Genomic DNA, 20,390 nt, shown 5'->3' on the forward strand with positions numbered 1-20,390 from the left:
GTTTGAATGTATTTGGACCTGTGAAATAATACTTGTATGCATGAATTCAAGAATAGCAATTAATACATTTTCATTCCGCACACTAAACGTGTTTAAACGTCGCAGCTCACTGTTTTACAAACAATAACAGTGGTAAACGTTCAAACTGTCTCCCATGTTTAATAAACAGTAAACGAGTTGCATGTAAAAGTGACATTTACGAGCCCGCTATGTTTGAACATTCTCTACATGTTTCTTTATGTTTTTAATCTTGTGAAGTTAAGATAGTGGTAATCAATTTAAGAACGACACGCGCGTATTTGATAAATGCTTAATCACACCTCGATGTAAGTTGGTATGTTTTTATATAAAATCGGAACGCACACTTTGATAACTTCTTTGTTATGTTTTTTTTTGGCAAGTTCGACGGAAAATCCACAGAATTGTGAGTTTCTCTACAACCGTACGGAGTATTACATTTCTGTAACTTCACTTTTTGATTTAAATACACAACTTGATTTTTCAGATAGTTTACGCTGTGATGAAGCTAAACTTTATTTGTAATCACATGGATAAGGGCAACGCGACAACTAATTTGAACACGATATAATACAAATAAACTCGATCTTGAACGAATTAAGTATGTCATAAGATTGTTGCTTCTTAAACTGGACGGGCTATACCAAGTGTTTTCAGACAAAAGTGAGACAAAGGAGGCAGTTTGTTTATAAAAGCATGTAAAACCGATTTCCTTTTATTTTAGCCGCAAGACGAAGAAATGCTTCTGGTAAAAGCATGTCGCCAATTTAGCGACATACGATGATAGACAAAACGAGCTGGTGTTTGAAGCTTCGAAAATCGCGGAGCACGTCTAGGTCCAGTGAGGTCAACTTGAGAAGTGGACAGTACGTATACAGTGAGATGATTGTATCCGACTCCATGGGGGAGAGTCTCGGAGAAGACGCGGATACTGGCAGTGTTGCTAAGTCACGACTCGCATTAGTTGAGGCCTGTCGAGATCACAATCACGACGGGAAGTTTTGCGCAAGGGACTTCTGTGATGTAAGTGTTAATGATGTAAATGATAATTGGCGAAATAATGAGGACCTTTGTGACGACCTTTGTGAAAAAAGTCAAGCGAGTGTAAATATTGAAAACCTGCACGACGATTCAAATGATATTAATCAAAGTTCGGAACAAAAGGACGCGTACAGTAGTGTATGTGAACGAACGAATTGCTGTACTTTTCAAATATCCACAGCAGCTGGCTTTGGACAGGATATCCTCAAACCAAGGTATTGTGTTATTTCATTTACATAAAATCGCATATATATATTTATAATTGTTGAAGTGTGCGAAGTGAAGAATTACATGGCAGCATTTTGTTTGTTAACATTACAAAAATAATTACATATTTCCACAGCGAAATATGTTTTTTTTTCTTTTTTTTTAAACAAGATAACCCCAACAATATAGCTGATTTAAACTTCTAACAATGTTTAAAAAATTATGTGAATACACAATACATCACAAAAGGAAGACACACTCCAATTGAGATTTTAGAATGAACTTCAATTTTATCTATTTTTTGAAAAAGACCAAACACAAAATAATTTAGGTTGTTGTGATTTTTTCCAGTTTGTCAGCATTTAAGTTCAGACATGTTGTTTGTTGGATGTTTAAAACTTGTTAAAATAAAAGCCCTCTAAAAGTAGTTAAATGCTTGAGTATTTCAGTAGCATTATCATACTTAATTTGTTTTTTTTTTCAATAGACATGTGACGACAATATGTTTGCTATATTCCAAATCACATTTCGTTTCATGACATTTCAGTGGAAGATTGATTTACTATCTTAGATTAGTTGTACGCGTGCTACTTAATGTGCAGTTATCATAACATGTGTGCTGCGGTATTGTGATCAAATGAATGCAAGAACACGGTGTATCGGTTGGCAAAGCTATGGTCAAATAATTATATGTAATCGGTGCATTTTTGGCTATAATTTTTATGGACCGGAATCACAGTCCTAAGTAGGTCGACCTCATCGGCTCAAAAACAGAAGCATGCTAAAAATAAAAACTTTTCCTTTACAATACCAATGCGGTAATCCTAGTTTGAATATTTATTTGATATGTTGTTTTTATGCCGCGACACTTTCCTTATATTTTATTTTTCAATGGTAACCTGAAAGTTTAAAAATGGACCAGCGTATTGTTTGAAGAGACGTTCCCCTAGTGGTGTCCCTTGTGTTCCATATTTTTTGTACAAATGCGACTACAAGATAAAACGGCACTCATTATGAAACAGTCACTTGTCAGCGAAGCTTTCGCCCTAATTGTAATTGGTATCATTCCAACACGATGATAAATTTAAACCTGCTGCTGTTCAAGTTTCTCATAAAGTAGGTCGCTTAATTATGCATTGAAATTAAAAAACAACAACATAAGTTTATTCTGAGAAACGACGCGGTTGCCATCGTTCTTATTTAGCTTCGTAAGTAAATCTAACATGTTAGTCAAACAAAACAAAAATAACCACAGAAAATCGGGTATAGTTCCGCTTATTCCTCCTTTTTTACTGGAACGTGTGTTGTGCTTTTTCAACTGCAATTCACGTATTACCTCATTAAGCTATTAAAATACGAAGGACTAAATTTCATACACATGTATGTTTCATATATCAGTTATGACATTACAAAAATGTGCATTCATTATTTATACAATCTATTGAACAATAAATAATCAAAACAAACAAACTATTGAAAAAGAAATTTTTTTAAGTAACAATATATTTTCAAACCAAGGGCGGTCGCTTTTTTAAATTATAATGCTTTCTTGTACGACTTTTTTTACTTTTTCCATTTTTGGAATTAATATAATATTTTGATCTTAATATAGTATATAGTTCAAATTATGTCAATATATACTACCCTATATCTAGAACCAAAATTAGATGTTTACAAGCATCGCAAAGAGAAACGATGTTTGTTTTTATGTAATTAACGAGTGTTTACCAACCTAGTACACAAACTATGTGTGGGGTTTGGCTTTATCATACGTTCTACGACCATTCTTCCCAACTACAAGTACAGGATTATCTAGACATTAGTACGCACTCTGGTGCAGAATCAAACATACTTTTATTGGAGCTTTCTTAGAAGCTTATGAGCATTCCGTAATAGAAACTGTATTTTACTTTAAAGTTTCGTTTGTGTATTCATTGTTCAAGTTTGTACGCCAAGACCAATTAGATATTATGTGGGTTATAAACTTAAACATAGGTGCGGACTAGTTAATAATTTCTTCTAAAATTATTCTTCATAGTCTTTATAATATCTCGTCAGATGACATTTAACAAATAGTCTACTGTATCAGTATGTCAAATAGAGAATTTATTTGCGTGCAACCGCTTGCGTTAGGACAAAGATTACTCTTAATCATCGCATCGCTCTTTCTTTTGCGTTCGCCATTTAATTAAAATAAGGTGATCTGTTGTGCTCGGAAGGTAATGAAAAAGTAAAAGTTATTTCATTGCAACAAGGTATTCTTAGTATTTGCAAAACCATTTAGACGGATGAGACATTCTAGGTGTAAACTACAGGTGCATTTTATGAAAAACGTATTGAGGAAATCCTCGTCAGGGGACCGACTTTTCTGGTAAAAACTAGTTCAGAATCTTGACATTTCAAAGATGTTTATATAAATGAATATTCAGATTGCCTGCTAAATTGGTAGTGATTCATTCAAATAATTAGTACCGCCTTAACGTATATATTACCTGTGTTTTAAAGTTCGGACTCTTAATGTGTATATCCAAATGTATGTCTACGTACATATGTAATATTTGTCTTACAAGGAAGCATGTCGTCGCGCATTTCTGCGACCAATCATATTCAAAATTTGCTAGCGTTTAGCTTTTTATGAATGACAAATGCTATTCCCGAATTTTTCATTCAATTATAATTATGTTGCATGGAACTTTATGAAGAGTTATTATTATGGATTTAAACGCAACAAGAGAAACACGCAGGTATGTTGAAGTCGCTCCAGATTGGTAATAATTCTATACGGACGTTCCATAGGATTACAACTGAAACCCAACTGATGTTTCGTGCTTTAAAGAACTGTTTTCTAGATAATTCCTACTGCAAGAGTCATGGCCAATCATAGTCTAAGATGATTTCACAAATGCCCCTCTTGAATATTAAAACTACTTCGAACATTGCGTTAATTCCCGTAAACAAGATTTGTATGTAAATGGTCTTTATTGTTCTTACACTAAAACGGTCGTGAAATGAAGGATTCGCTTTAAGGAGAAGACGTGCAGGCGCAATAGTAGGACTATATGTCAAAGGTTAATGTTATACTTTAAGATCATGACAGGGAATTTTTCAAAAAGTGTATTTTTCGGACAGATATTTTACAAAGAATGAATGTGCTGTTTGGAATTTAGAGTTTTCGAAAACGGTAAACATTTTATAAACCTAATGCCTAAATACTGAAATGAATCTTAAAACATCCTTCGAAAAAAATTATTTATGCGTATACAGAAACATACTTTTGTTTTTCAAGGGCTCATTTTGAACCCCCTTATGAAATTCAATGCTATTTTCAGTCAGTAGGATTCCGCTTTCACCTGCCTGTCATTATTTATGCCCAGCTGGTGTATATCCACATTTTATGTGTTGTTTAAACGGTGTGGGGGACATCTGTTACACATTTCATTTGATATTTACACAATTTCTGCTTCAACGTGACAGATGAAATTCAACTGATGCATTCAACGCAGTCAAAATTAAAACTTTTATTACGATACAGTCGGTCAGAAAATATGAAGCTGGTTTAAGACATCATTTCTTTTTTTCTTTTGTTTACTATATGGACCACGCGCATTAATACGTCAAACCATCTAACCTAAATATTTACATGTTAAGCATGGTATTTTGCTAAAAAAACATCTGAAGAAGACCACACAGGAAAAATAAACACACGGTCGTAAATTTCATGTAAAGAAACGCTTTCGCAGTTTTTGACTGTACTCATGTTGTTTTATTTAATGTCGTTTTAATATCGTAGTTCGTATTTTATCATGTATTGTTTGCAAAAAATGGTTATGATTATATTTATTGTGTCTTAATGGGTACAAAAATGCTCCAGTTGTTCCGGTTGAAATAATGAAAACAAGTATACATCCGCTGAAAGGTCTTTTTGAAGAAAACATTGGCATGCAGACACGCTCGTATTATAACACAAATGTTTAATCATTAAAATAGAAAAAAATATTAATCATAGTCCAAAACAGTAAAACTGACATATGTTTAACCAGCAACATAATTAGAGAAATGTAATGCAGTTGTTTTTGTTACTATGTATTCAAACACGGCAAATATCTAGAATTCATTCAACAATATAGTCTTTTCAAGTGATAAACAGTCATGAGAGCAAACATTTAAATCAGACGTCGACAAAACTATAAAAAAATGCGAAATAAATTACAGTTAATATATTTGGGGTTTCAATTGTGTTCTTAAATACGTGATAACGTAAAATCGCATAAGACAACTTATATTGTAATTCGAATGTCAGCCACACAAAGTTATTAATATAGATATCACCCAAGAACCTCTTTTATTAATAAGCAAGCGTTCAATCGTCTTTAGATAAGAAATATTTAAGGATCTCTCTGACCATTTCAGCTTCTCTTGAAATACTTGAAATATACTCGCAGAATACTACACGTAACGCCGATACAGCGAATGACTGAATGCAAACAATAAAGAGCACTTATGTTTAACCCAAAAAACTCGATCCATTTATCAATTTCTATACATCTGTGCAATTTCAGGAAATGAATAGTGATTCCGATAACAAATTTCATTGAACACGTGAAATACTGCCCTAATATTCGTATGCGCAAAATAACAACATCTACACTACATTAACCTTTTGCTCTATTGGACAAAGTCGGTATTTGAAGAATGTGTGCATACACACAAAACAAACATTAAAAAACATTTAAACTGCTAATCGTTCTCTGTTATCTTTTAAAAAAATGAATCTCGAGAAGCCTCGTTCTCGTCAACTTAAGTATGTAGTGTTCTTCTGATATGCCATTTGTGTTGGATTTCACACTACAGCACCGCCAAAGAAATGGTTGGATAAGACCAAATTTTTTTTCGCAAACATTTATATGCACATGGAAACATGTATACAATTTTTATGAAAACTTGGTGAATTTTTTATATAACAAAGTATTTCGACATTTTGTAAACATATCATATTCCGTTGGCGTTAATATATAATTCGTCATTTTGGAACACATGTTTGTTTATTCCATTCAATAATGATTGGACTTACAACTTACGTTCTACAGTGTTTACCCTTTTTTGCAATATAAGGCAAACAAAATGACACATGTGTTAAAAGTCATTTATATTCGGCGATGTATTTTTGCAAAGAACAAATAGGCAGAATCAAGTATAGTTCGTGCGCTTTTCAGAATTGTACGGAGTTCAGGTTTCAAACTGAATCATGGGCCAAATCGGATCACATAACCAATCAGAATACTGTATAAGCATGTCGGCATAGAAAGTGACTTGTGTTACATGACTGGTGGAAGTTAAAAGATACTGAAGTTTAATTTAAATATAATTGAGTTAAAATAAGAAGAATCGGAAGCTAATGAAATATAGTTATCATTGATTTTGTTTATCTCGAGTAACGATATTATTCAATATACACAGAAGGCATCCGAACATGCATTAAATTATAATATTATATATCTTTATAACATACAAATATGCAGGAGCATAACTGTTGTTTTTAATTGACATAGGGTAACTTTCTCATGTACATGTATTCAATTTTAACATGTCAGAATAATCAGTAGGTGGTCTTGTTGCAAAATTAAACTGCAGCTTCTTGCCATTCAGCATGGCAACCAATGGTAAACGGAGTCGTTTGTTTAATCTAGATTTGCAGAATGAATCGTAATAATCGTAACTACTGTTATATTTCAGGGTAGTAATTTCTGCATTCCATTGTAGGTTAAAATAGTGTGAGCATATAACTATAAAGAACAAGCTGTATATACGTTTCTGATACGAATGCTATCTTGTTGAACAACAGTAACGTTCCAACATAGTTTGATGGATGCAATATTTTTATACAGTATATCGTTTGTTTCGTGTTACCAAATAAAACTCCCCCTATAATTTTGTTCACCATCATTAATATACATCCACTGTTGTAACTTAATTACCGTTTTAAATTTCATGTCGGATAGTTGTTTACATGTCATATTCAAACTGTGTTAAGAGATCAGTTATCTTTTTGAAACACAAGGCTTCCTACGTCCGTTAGAAGCAGGCTTGACATGCAACTTAAGTACTAATGTATTCATAACGTTTGCAAGTTTATCAAATTGATGACGCATTTGTTAAGATACCTATATTTTCTTCGATGTCGTTCCGCGCAGGACCAGTCCTATATTCGAGAGCTTGTGTGTGTTGTGTGTGTGTAATAATTAAAGAAAAAAATAATTTGAAACAAAAGCTTAACATATGGTAAAATAATTACACTACACACATAGGCGGCTATTTTTTCTTACTTTTATTGTTTTTAAAAAAGCGCACAATCTGTCGGAGTCGGAAGCTTATGCGAAACTGTCATCGTTGATTCAATAGGTCTAGACAGTAACAGAGAAAATATATTTCATTCAAACGAAGTTTTCTCGGTATTGCAACAATCGTTTAGAAAGATAAACGTTTTCATCTCTTTCTCTACAGCTGCGTCATATTATGACGAGCTTATTGAGGAAAATCTTGACAGGTGACAATCATTTCTTTCAAAACTGTTCCAATGCTCGACAATGTGCTGATGATACTTACTATTCATTTTGCTGGCAAAACTTGTGCTGAGTCATATGACGCTCATTCAAGTTGGCTAAATGTCTTTTGCAACTTAATTTAATAGTCGGTGCTCTCTGCTGATATTTGCTGCAATTGAATAATACGTTCCGCCCTTTAACATGGACACTTAATCATGGTTAAAATTTTAGCGTGAATATAAATATAACACATTTCACATGTACAAGCTTTCATTGATTGTTGAAATACTCTGATGTAATGTTAACATTGTAACCATATTGTTAGGTCGCAAGACGCACATTATCATATCTCATGTCAAAAGCCAAAGACACTGTTGAATGAAGTGTTAAACTAAACACGATTTTGATTTATCATACATGAGTATTCGTATATTTACAATTTGTATTCAAAATATGGACTTTCATGTCAGATATTTTACCTACAGCAGTTTTCTAATAATAGATCTGCCTGACTGAAATGTAAAATAAATTTGGAAAGCAATTTGAAATATCAGATGAGACAGTGCGACATTAATTGCAATTAAATTAAAACAAATGAAAATGTGGTTTTAAATGTTAATAATTGTTACGGAAGTGTTATGACAAGAACCGAACCCACCTGAAAATTTTGACCGTATTATACGAATTCAGAAACAATTGCTTACGTATTCTTGACATGTCACCGGCGAATTTAAATATGACAGGAGAATGCATAAGAAATAGCACCACACACGTAATGAATATACCAATAATTAAATAGTTTACGTTTCCGTACAATATTCAATGTATTAAATTACTCGATTTGAGTGAAATTAAGCAAGCAATGGCGTTTTATTGGAAACATGCAAACATTGTCTTGTCTTTGTGATATGTCATTCATGCTTAATATAAATAGTGAGGCTTTTTGTAAATTTATTTTTACATACATTTTATTACGAAATATTTGAAAAAAAAACTGATGCGATTAAATTGCGCGTTATCCAAGTAATCCCAATGACGTCAATGACATATATGTAAAGCTAAGTAATTTAATTAACTTATGTTGACTGTCTGTGTTGCCTTCCACGGATTGTTCTACCTTATTGTACTGAAAGTTTATACGACGTAAAATAAAAAATGCTGATACGACGTAAAAAGTAAATATGCTGATACCACGTTAATCGTACTTTTTAATAAATGTATGTGTCAAAGTCCTCAATAAGGCATCAACGTAAAAACGGCTGTTTGCTGTTCCTCGTTTCGACCTTTGATGAATATTGATGTATGATCAACTGCTTTAAAAATATGACGATTTAATGCTGTCAAACTGTTACCAAAATAGTCCAAAAGTTGGGTCTGTCTTAAATGTTAACTACAGTTTTGAGACAACCGGTGTGTCGGATGTAATAAATTAAATAAAACAATGCTACAATTATTGCAATTAACGACACACTGGTTTCGGACGAATACTTGATACGGAAGCGCTGTATAACAAGACGCAAACGTCATTTAAAATTTCTTATTCAACGTATACATGTGATTTTGAATTCGTATATGCCATATATTTAATCTAGTTATTATATACCCACTGATCACCGGTGTATTTGTCGTAGAGAGATATAGAATAACAGACCGCAATTGCGTATCTCACAATGTTGAATGCGTTCTCATATTAAATGGTTTGAAAAAAATGTCGGTTTTAACATTGACATTATAATGACGTCATGACCCAATTAACAATGTAATTCAATATATATTGTTATTCTTATTCTCGCGTTGCATACATTTTGTATTGCGTTTGTGACTCGTTATGTTGCTTTTCATATTTGGACGGAAAGTATATTATAAATGGATTATTTTGAGGTTGTAATGTTAAGATGGCTTGTATCGCACTTGTGATCCTTTGTATGCATTTGCATCGGAGACGCAATCAACTCTTGCGATACAAACTTTTGAAACGTAGATACAGATATGCAGGTGTAAGCAACGCCAAAACTGCCTTTTTAGAGAAACTGATATGCTGGGTTACCTGACGTTATGTTGGGTCATCTCTACATCTGTTGGGTTAAGTTAAAATTATGTTGGGTTAAGTTGACATTATGATTGATAAAGATGACATTATGTTGAGGTAAGTTAACATTATGGTGGCTACAAGTAACATTATGTTCGGTTATGTGGACGTAATTTTGGGTTAAGTTCAAATTGGGTTGGGTTCAGGTAACACTGGGTTGGGTTAAGTTGACATTATGTTGGGTTAAGTATACAATTTATTGGGTTCAGTTAACATTGTGTTGGGTTCAGGTAAAATTGTGTTGGGTTAATATGACATTTGGTTGGGGCAACTTAACTTTTTGTTGGTCAATTTAACAATTTCTTGAGTTAAGTTGGCACTATGGAATGTTAAGTTGACATTTTGTTGGGTTACATTGAATTATGTTGCGTTATGTTTACATTATGTGGTTTGAGATATGATTGTGACTTTATTCCTATTATATTTAGACATATTCAAGAAAAAAATACCATAAAATTGGGGTATGCTTAGGTTTTTAAAAGGTCTAAATCAAAAGTTAGTTTTCTTATCGCACTGAATGTTACATTTTTTCACATCTCTTGAAAGCAGCCCAATAAAAAGGTCAACGTGTCTTAAATATAAAACATAGTTTTTAAAGGCGAATTTAACATAGTTTTTAAAGGCGACTTTAATGTCGGAAGAAGGTAATGAGATTTAACAATGCAGCATTTACTGAATGAATTCAGTTGTGGTTTCAGATTGTGAATGACTGTCACGGAAGTGTTATACAAGTGCAGCCATGCGGATTTCATTGTCCAAAAACACTGACACTGTTGAAGATGTTTTACCGCACCAAGACAATGAAGTAGTCCTTTATCTCTTGTAGTGCTATACCCAATCAACAAGCACGTTTCTTAATCTGATAAGGACACCAACAACTTTAGTAATTTACATATCCCAGAATGTCTTATTCGATTGGTAGCATTGACGTTCTTACTTCGACAAATCATTAAATGAACTGATGTTTACTTTATTTTTGCTAGAAAAGTGAAATAGTGCATGCCATTATTATTTCCATAACCATTAAAACGTGTTTCTGCCAATTGCCAATTTCAAAAGCAATTTATTGCCATTCGTTTTGACAGTAAATGACTTTCTGATGTTTAATTAATCTCAGATGCGCAGTGTGAGAGCTAATCGACACACGTTGCGCAAACAAAGTAAACACAAAAACAATAAACATCCCCAATTTACGTTTATGTAGCGAGTGCTATCTTTATAAAAAAAAGTACATTATCGTTGAGCACAGTCTCCGAACTTTTGTTTCAAAGTATATAAGTACATGTTTCCCTACGAATAACGATACGGCTGATAAGAAAATGACTTTTTAACAAAACAATTAATTTGTTTTACATAGATACGGACCAAGCGGTAAAACATGGTTACGGTTGGATAATAGTATACCAATGTTTTTTCGGTAGATGTTGAAATTTCTTAGTTTCATGTTGCGTTCATTTTAATCGATCATTGTCTTATTATATGATGATGCTCATTTCGTATCCACTATTTCAGCCGGTTGTATAAACTCCAGTTAAAGCTCTTTACGCTTACCAATTGCGAAATTTCCATTTAGTGTCCACTAACTTGACCTCTGTTTAGGTTTCAATTTATTATGCACTACGGTATCCTTTTGTGTGGTGTCAATTTAGAGTCTACTACGTTGACAAGTTTTTAGATGCCCATGTAGTGTTCACTACGCTGGCATGTTGCGGGGTGTCCATTTAGTATTTACTACGTTGAAACCTTTTAGGAAATCCATTTAGTGTCCACTACGTTGAAACTGTTTGGCTTTTCCATGTATTGTCCACAACGTGGACCTCTTGGATGATGTCAATATAATGTCCTCTCAATTTACCGCAGTTAGGATGCCCACTTAGCATCAACTGTATTGATATCTTTAAGGTGTACGTTTATTGTTCATTAACTGACCTCTTGTGGGTTGTCAATTTAGTGTCTACTACGTTGACCGGGGTTGGGGTGTCCAATTTGAGTCCACTATATTAACCTCTAGTGTTATATCTATTGCGTATCCAGTACATTAACTTTTTGTGTGGTGTATGTTTAGTGTCTATGACGCTGACGTCTTATAAATTGTTTGAGATATTGCAATTATTCAGATTCATTTGACGGCATAAATATTGATTCTCTCAATGATTCATTTACGATCGATAAAATTATTAAAACGATATCCCGAAAAAGCGCTGATTTGGAAGGTAACGTTGCGGGCTTTTTAATTTATTGTATTTGCCACACACCTAGTCAAAATTTTACGTAATTATCTGATTTATTTTCTATAACGCTTCACTTAAACGTGCAGTTGAAGCATTCAATGAGCAGGCTCTCAAAGTATATATTTACCTTATTTCATGATTTAGCACAATCAAATTATGGCCCACTATGCTGACCTCTTGTATTGTGTTAATTTAAGGCCTACTATGCTGTCCTCTTGTAATGTGTCAGTTTTTGACCCACTATGCTGACCTCTTGTAATGTGTCAGTTTATGACCCACCATGCTTACCTCTTGTTATGTGTGCATTTAAGGCCAACTATGCTGATCTCTTGTAATGTGTTAGTTTATGACCCACCAAGCTGACCTCTTGTAATGTGCCAGTTTATGACCCATTATGCTGACCTCTTGTAATGTGTGCATTTAAGACCAACTATGCTGACCTCTTGTAATGTGTCAGTTTATGTCCCACTACACTGACCTCTTGTAATGTGTCGATGTATTGCGCACTATTCTGACCTCTTGTAATGTGTCAATTTAAGGCCCACTATGCTGACCTCTTGTTATATGTCAATTTAAGGCCCACCATGCTAACATCTTGTAATGTGTTAGTTTATGACCCACTATGCTGACCTCTTGTAACGTGTCAGTTTATGACCCACAATACTAACCTTTTGTAATGTGTCGATGTATGGCTCACTATGCTGACCTCTTGTAATGTGTCAATGTATGGCCCACTACGATGACCCCTTGTACTGTGTCAGTTTATGACCCACTATAATGACCTCTTGTAATGTGTCAGTATATAGCCCACTATGCTGACCGCTTGTTATGTATCAATGTATAGCCCACTATGCTGACCCCTTGAACTGTCTCAATTCACGGCCCACTATGTTGACCTCTTGTAATGTGTAAATTTATGGCCCACTATACTAACCTCTTGCAATGTGTACATGTATGGCCCACTATGCTGACCTCTTGTGATGTGCCCAAAACTTTCCCACTGTGCTGATTTCTTCTTTGATGTCAATTTAGATCAAGTACCGCGACGTCTTGTGTCGTAATCATTAAGTGTTACTACGCTGACCGATTGTGAGATAATCATTTAGTACCCACTGCATTGAAAGATTGCTTGCTGTCCGTTCAGCATCCATACTAATGACTGATTATGTGATGGCCATTAGGTGTGTACTATGTTAACCGGGTGTGTTACGTCAAGTTCGTGTCCTCCACTTTGACCGATCGTTTGATGTACGTTTAGACCTGCTGTAACTTAAGAATCTACTACGCTGACCTCATGTGTTGTATCCATTTAATATACAATTTGTTGCCAGCTTTCGGATGTTCATTTAGTGACCAATACGTTGACCACTTTCGGTATGCCCAATTGGTATCTGCTATGTTGACCTATATTTGGTTCTCCATTTAATGGCAACTACACGTACCTTTCCGTCGTGTGATGTTAGGTCTAGGTTGACCTCTTGTGTGATTTTCATGTTGTGCCAACGTACTTGACCGTGTAGAGTTCAGTCTTGTGCGGTGTCCATGAAGAGTCATCATCGTTATTTCTTTTGTGATGTCCTACGCGTTTTGCCTTAATGTAACGAAAATATTGACTTGAATGATAATGCCAGATCACCAAAATTTCACATCTTAATACTTTTCATTTTGCGTATGAAAAACAAACGCTTTATTATTATTATCGGAATTATTTTATGGTATTATGCTGGTCGAGTATATTAATTTCGAATCATCTCGTCGGCAAACATGCAAACAGCTGACTTACCTAGACGTTACACGTACACAAACGGACGTTCAAGAAAATCCGTTTTTATTTTAAACACAAGAACGTTCAATATTATACGGAAATCGATTTAGCAATAAGATGCGCGTAATGTTGTTATATAATGTCATTCATAAATTAAAACTGCGTTAGTTGTATGAGTGAATCGTATATTTATTTATAGAAAGTAGCGAACGGCCTTCTGATTTTATAATTAAATGACATCTCACCCTTATGCAATTACTAAGATTTACATTAAGAAATTCATGCATGCTTAAGCATGTGAGACAATGCTGAACGAGCGTATGTACAGGCGCGCGATATTTCACGGTAAATATCATGGCCTTCTCAGTAGGTATAAGTGCATGATGGTAATACGATGAACTTAAACCTGTGAGATCGGCGGATTTCTCGGGAAATATTAAAGACAAATTCTATCACTTACTCGCGCGTTAGTGTTGATACATTGATAAGGAATGGAACATTTTAATCTACGATTATAACAAAAACTGGGTCTGTTTCTATTTTTCCAGAGAACAGTGTTCATGCGAGTGCCAGGCAACGCGATCTTTCCAGTTAACACACGACAGTGGTAAAGCAGATGAGAACAAGCACTTAAATGCAGACGATCGTTTAATAATCGTTAAGTCCCGACGGAATTCAGGACGCCGGACACATAGTAAAAGTTCGAGAAGTGATGTGACCACAGAGGATACTTATAGTTCACATTGTAGTAAATTTAATATTTGTAAAGCCCTAAGTTCCTGGATCCATAAAAATATGGCCATGCTTGTATGCTGCCAGTGTTTAATAGTACTCGTGCTTTGTGTAGGTGGCGTGTTTATGGGGATGAACTACTCAGGTGACAAATCCAAGACGGCAACTTTGCTCATGAAGCCCGGCTCAAAGGAGCCTCTTATATATGACTATCCAAGTGAGGGCGAGTTTGATTACGTCATATCCGACAGGGACCGCGCGGATTACCCTCACCAGCATCAGGCGACACGAGTTATACTGGTAAGAATTAACGCATATACATTTATTCAAACATAACGTATACGCTTAGGCACTTTATCCATAAATATTTCAGATATAAAAATAGTCTTAAATACATGTACGTTTGACCATGTGTATTTCAAATTTGAATTAAATAACAATATGACCGTAGTTTAAAACGAGTAGAAATTATATACTAAAATGTATATGTCCATTCTGATGTCAAAATAAAGTATACACTAAAAATCGCTACATTTTTAATCGTTTCAAATATATAATATTCATTATGAAATCTCTAAGTACGTAAGTATTTTAAATATAAATGATACATATATATATTAAAATGCATATATGATCGTATCCTAAATTAATTCTTATTCTATCGTTTACGTAAGCCTACTAATTTACCTTTTATGTTATCGGATAGAGTCGCTTATGAGGTTACGATCAGACGTCATTTCAGTTTTATTTTAGGTTCCCTTTTTATCAGATCAAATATCAAGTTATGTAAATGCGTTTGGTTTTAATCCGTTTTGTATGAACAAGAAGGTATATACCATCCGACTTATTGAGGCGATGATTTTATTGATTATTGAAAGGTCATCTTAAAGTGACCTTTAATTCGATTATAAGTTTAACAGAAACAAATATACATATTAGACCTGTTACTTCAAAAATAAAAAATAAACATCGAAATCATTTTTTATTATTCAGTTAAATTGAGGTTTGCACCTACACAGTCGAAATCTTATTTGATATCAAAATGAACAATTTAATAATGAGATTTACTGAAGGAGTCCTTCAAATCGGTTCGTTTGTTTTACATGGAAATATTCGGTTATATACTTAATTGTTTATACCTCTAGGAATTCGTCTTCTGTGGTTTCGTTTGTATAAACATCTGTGTATATCTTGCCTACATTTAGATTTCGCAAATATTACCATAATATAAATAATATAAAATAACTTTTTTTACTACGGGCCAGAATTTTGGAGTCTAGGGGTGAAGATGGTGTCTAATGTGTTGATAATTACGTACCCTTTATTAAACCCCCACAAACGAAGTTTATGGGGGTATATAAGAGTGAGATTGTCTGTCGGTCGGTCGGTCTGTCGGTCGGTCTGTCTGTCTGTCGGTGCCTATTAAGTGTCCGCTCTCTAATTCAAGTTGTTTTCACCCGATCTTCAACAAATTTGATCAGATGTTGTATCTAGATGATGTCTATGTCAAGTTCGAATATGGGTCATGCCGAGTCAAAAACTAGGTCACGGGGTCATTAAGTGCGTTTTAAACATTCAGCATGGTGTCCGCTCTCTACTTCAAGTGCTTTTCATCCGAGCTTCACCACAATTGGTCAGAAGTTGTATCTAGATGATGTGTAGGTAAAGTTCGAACATGAGCCAAGCCGGGTCAAAAACTGGGTCACGGGGTCACTTACTTAGTTTTTAACATTGGGTATGGTGTCCGCTGTTTTATGTGAAGACAACATGCCCAAAAATATGTGTCAATGCAATTGGGGGGGGGGGATTCGTCACGTCTGTGACAAATCTCTAGTTCTGCATAAAAAAATTGGTTTTTCATGAAGTACATTTTCAAAATGTCTAGGTATGCTTTCAAATATTGGTTTTTATTAATCACTGCACCTAACCAAGTTTCGATATGCAACGTAATAGTTTTATTGCTGAAGGTTCGGTATTCATTGCTCTTCACTACAAGAAAATAACCAAGAACTTCATTAATCTTTATGTAAGTGGGTGCACGATTAGCTGCAATTTGCTTGAGTCCTCCGGGTATATTTTTGTGCGAGATAAATTCAATTAATTATGAAGAAAATATTTAATTGAATGCATTCAACCTAAGTACAATTCATCTTGTGTGTTGTTTTGAAGTATGAAAATTCCTTCCGCGCCCAATATTGCCAAATATTGCATCATGTGATGACTGAAGATATCCACAATTGAATGTTATAAATATCATTGCATAAATGTATAATAATTGAAAATAATGACAGGATCTATTAATATCTGTTTTACGTGTTATAATCAGGTATCCATATTGATTATTCCTTCGCAATAGTTTCCGTCAATAATCAGTCTCAGTCCTTAAAAGCGTTGATTTTCGTTGAAGCCATCAAAATATTGATTCATTACAAAGCATATGTGCCAGGTGTAGGCGAAATGGCTATGTTGCCACATGTGGCCAGTCTTTCCGCTGACTAGCCTGTGCGATCGCGCAGTATTGCCGGGAGCTACCTGGCGTAATTTTTAAAACGTACAAGGTAGCTCTTGACAAGACTGCCCGGAAGCGCAGACTTGTCTGGAGCTACGCTGGCCGTGTGTGTCATCAGTCACGTTTTCACATAACGCGGTCATATCCTTATGGTATGTTCACGTTACAAACTTCTGTATTTGTGTACGAAATGTAAAAACAAACAAAAATGAATAGTTTTCTGGTTTCATTAATCCATCTTGTTATAACAGATGCCTGGAATGTTAACATTTGATAGCTCTTCATGTTATTTCACTAGACGTAATAGGTCACTTCAACTACTTTAAAACTATTTGCACCAGATAGCGCACACACTTTATAGAAATAAGCTATTTAAAAGATAGCGACAGCGTTTTCCTCGTGGTTAAATCATGTGTTGAATGGCCTCCAAGGGCGCTATTTTGAAATCGACTTTAAATACACTGAAAAATATAAAACAAACATCGTAAATAAATACACATGTATTTAAGTTATACCAGGACCGACGACCGTCTCCACAATTTACACGTTTTGAGTTACACGCAACAGAAAATCAAACGGACGGACGGTAATGTTCGGATAGGGGCGGATCTATTAATGAGCAAAAAAGTCTCCATGAACTCCGATCTGAAAATTGTATGAAACGGAATATCTTGAATGAAGTTCATAATGATAATTTCTAACAAAAAATTGTATTTAGTAAACTTACTTATCACAACCGTGTGTTGATAAACTACATAATTCAGAAACACCGTAAGCTTTCGTATTTTGCCATAAGAAGTGGAATATTGGCTGCGATGTCGTGTATGGCAGCAAATATGTCCATATAATCTCATACCCATGTCACAGCTTCCGCACACAGAATAGACATGGATAGATCGCAGTATAGACATTTATCAATGATGCCGGGCGTATGTTCCTTGTATCATTACCATGATGCGCCTGTAGCTTAATGGCTGTTTTATAAGCCTTAAATAAATATCCGCGCAGCAATTGTTTACATTTTCCAAAGCATTAAACTGTTTTCTTTATGTATCAGTTTGCATCAATCAGGGCTTGTCTTTAAAAGCTGAAAATAAACATTTAACTGATGGATTATTAATACCTTACAATTGTTTTTGTTTCATGAAAAAATACAGATTGATACGAACTATAAAGTTGGGCACATTTTTCATAAATTCTTATTGCTTCCAAACAAGGATAAATTATTTTCTCTCGTCTTCCGAAGTTCCATCTCTGCGTATATAAATTCTTCTATCATCTTTTACGTTTACATCTCAGCATGTATTTATTCTTCTTTCATCTTTTACAGTTCAATTTCTTCATGTTTTAATTCTTCTTTCATCTTTCACAGTTCCATCTTCGCGTGTAGTAATTCTTTTGTCGTCTACACATTTCAGTCTCCGCAGGTATGAATTCTTCTTTCATCTTTCACAGTTCCATTTCCGCATGTATAAATTCTTCTTTCATTTTAGACAGTTCCATCTTCGCATTTGGTAATTCTTATTTATCTTAAGCAGTCTTATCTCCTCATGTATACATTTTTATTTCATGTTACAAAGTTCCATTTCCGTGAATTAACGCAATAGCCTGTACGGTGTACAAGAACCAAATAACATTGAAATATACATGCGTTGTAGGATGCAAAAGATATTTGATAGAAATGAGGTTTTAAAGTGACCGCTTACGAGTGAAAATAGTACTGCCATGGTGATGTAAACGTTTTCTGTCTTATTAACATTGCCGCTGGATATGTTTACTTCTTATAAAAATTCAAAGCAAATTTAAATTAAAATGTAATAACGAGCCCATCGTCAATAACAATTCCATAGAATCTACGCGTGTACACACACCTCAATGTTGATTCTTTTAATCGATTAAGTAGATATATTATTTATGTTTTTTATCTATAGTAAACTGAACGGTCTATGCATGTCGACCTGGCGAGATTTGATTGACAATTTATTGAGCCATCTGGAATGCGATGATATGTTTGCTGGTTAAGTAATAGCAATCAGAAATAGCATGGAAACCGTTATGAATAAAACGGTATTTTAAACAAGAATTCAGTGTCCCAAGAATAACGTAACAATACTAGTATTTTATTTTGTTAAATGTTCATGACAAGATGTTTACAATGCCGTGAACGTTTTTCCGACCGAATTTTTGAATGGTTTATAAACGTAATTTAAAATGAAAAATAAGTAGAACAAATGTTATTCTTATCTTGACGACATCTTTTAAGTTAATGGCACATTCTAAAACAGAATATAAACAGTAAATTTTGCATTTGACAAGACAATGCTGTGGTTATAAATTTTGGACATACTGAAAGCTTTCAAAGCGACATTCGCTTTAACTCATCGTAAAATACATTAGTGTCACCCATATGCAGACACAGTATTGTTAACTAGTTGTAAAAACTGCACCGCTAACCAACTGTTATATAAATTGTGCATTATTCAGTTTGTCACAAGTTAATATCATTATCGTAATTGCGCAGGCGACCACACTCTATGTTCGTGCACGGGAATATTAATAGGCGATGTGATTGTTCTTATGCTAGGTTCCCTTTATCAGCATTGTCGCCGCAATTTAAATCGCGGTATTAATTGGAACCTAACCGTGATGATTCTATAAGATCTTATATTGTTTTATTGGATCTTGAAGCCAATCGTGTCAATTATGTTTTTCTTTGAAGTTTTTTTCTGCGAAGAAGACGATAAACTGCAATAAATTTTTAAGTCGGCACCATCTCCTCAGATCGTATTTTGTCGTAATTAAGTACGACAAATCTTTATGATTTGTCTTTCCGAATCGTGGTGATTGCAGTACATCTTATGAAAAAACTGACGTTTTGTAAATATGTTGCGATTTTAAAAATAATGGAAAAGATAACCTGTCGGGCAGTGTAAATGGCATTCGGGTCCAGTCGTGGCTCTTATCTGGAATGTTATTGAGTGAATCGTGAAATATATCGCAACCAAATTCGTATCGTAACGGAACGCATCAAATCTTGATAAACGTAGAGTAACGTATAACTAGGAACAAAAACGTACAAAACCCGATTTTGATTATCTAATTGGATCGAGACCCAATTAAAACGTGCCAATTTTATGATAAACAGAGCTCAAAGGCAGCATATCATAACGTATGGTTACGCTTAACATCAAAGCCTAAAGCCTTAAAGATCACAAGAATCAGTTACGTGTGGCTGATCGTACGATCTCGAAAACCT

General features: G+C 34.4%; 1 protein-coding gene across 2 annotated transcripts in view; it reads left to right on the forward strand.

Moving 5' to 3' along the window:
• Positions 1 to 401: 401 nt before the first annotated feature.
• The window catches only part of LOC127875882 (uncharacterized), a 223,695-nt gene continuing 203,706 nt past the window's right edge, over positions 402 to 20,390 (forward strand). For both annotated transcript variants that reach the window (XR_008047491.1, XM_052420623.1), the window contains exons 1-2: positions 402 to 1,274; positions 14,442 to 14,925. Coding sequence is in view for 1 of the 2 variants with exons in the window: in XM_052420623.1 (XP_052276583.1) it covers positions 799 to 1,274; positions 14,442 to 14,925 (960 nt within the window). In the remaining variant the exon portion in view is untranslated. The remainder of the gene's footprint in view (positions 1,275 to 14,441; positions 14,926 to 20,390) is intronic.

Source organism: Dreissena polymorpha, chromosome 4, assembly GCF_020536995.1.
Source record: "Dreissena polymorpha isolate Duluth1 chromosome 4, UMN_Dpol_1.0, whole genome shotgun sequence".
Taxonomy (NCBI): Eukaryota; Metazoa; Mollusca; class Bivalvia; order Myida; family Dreissenidae; genus Dreissena; species Dreissena polymorpha.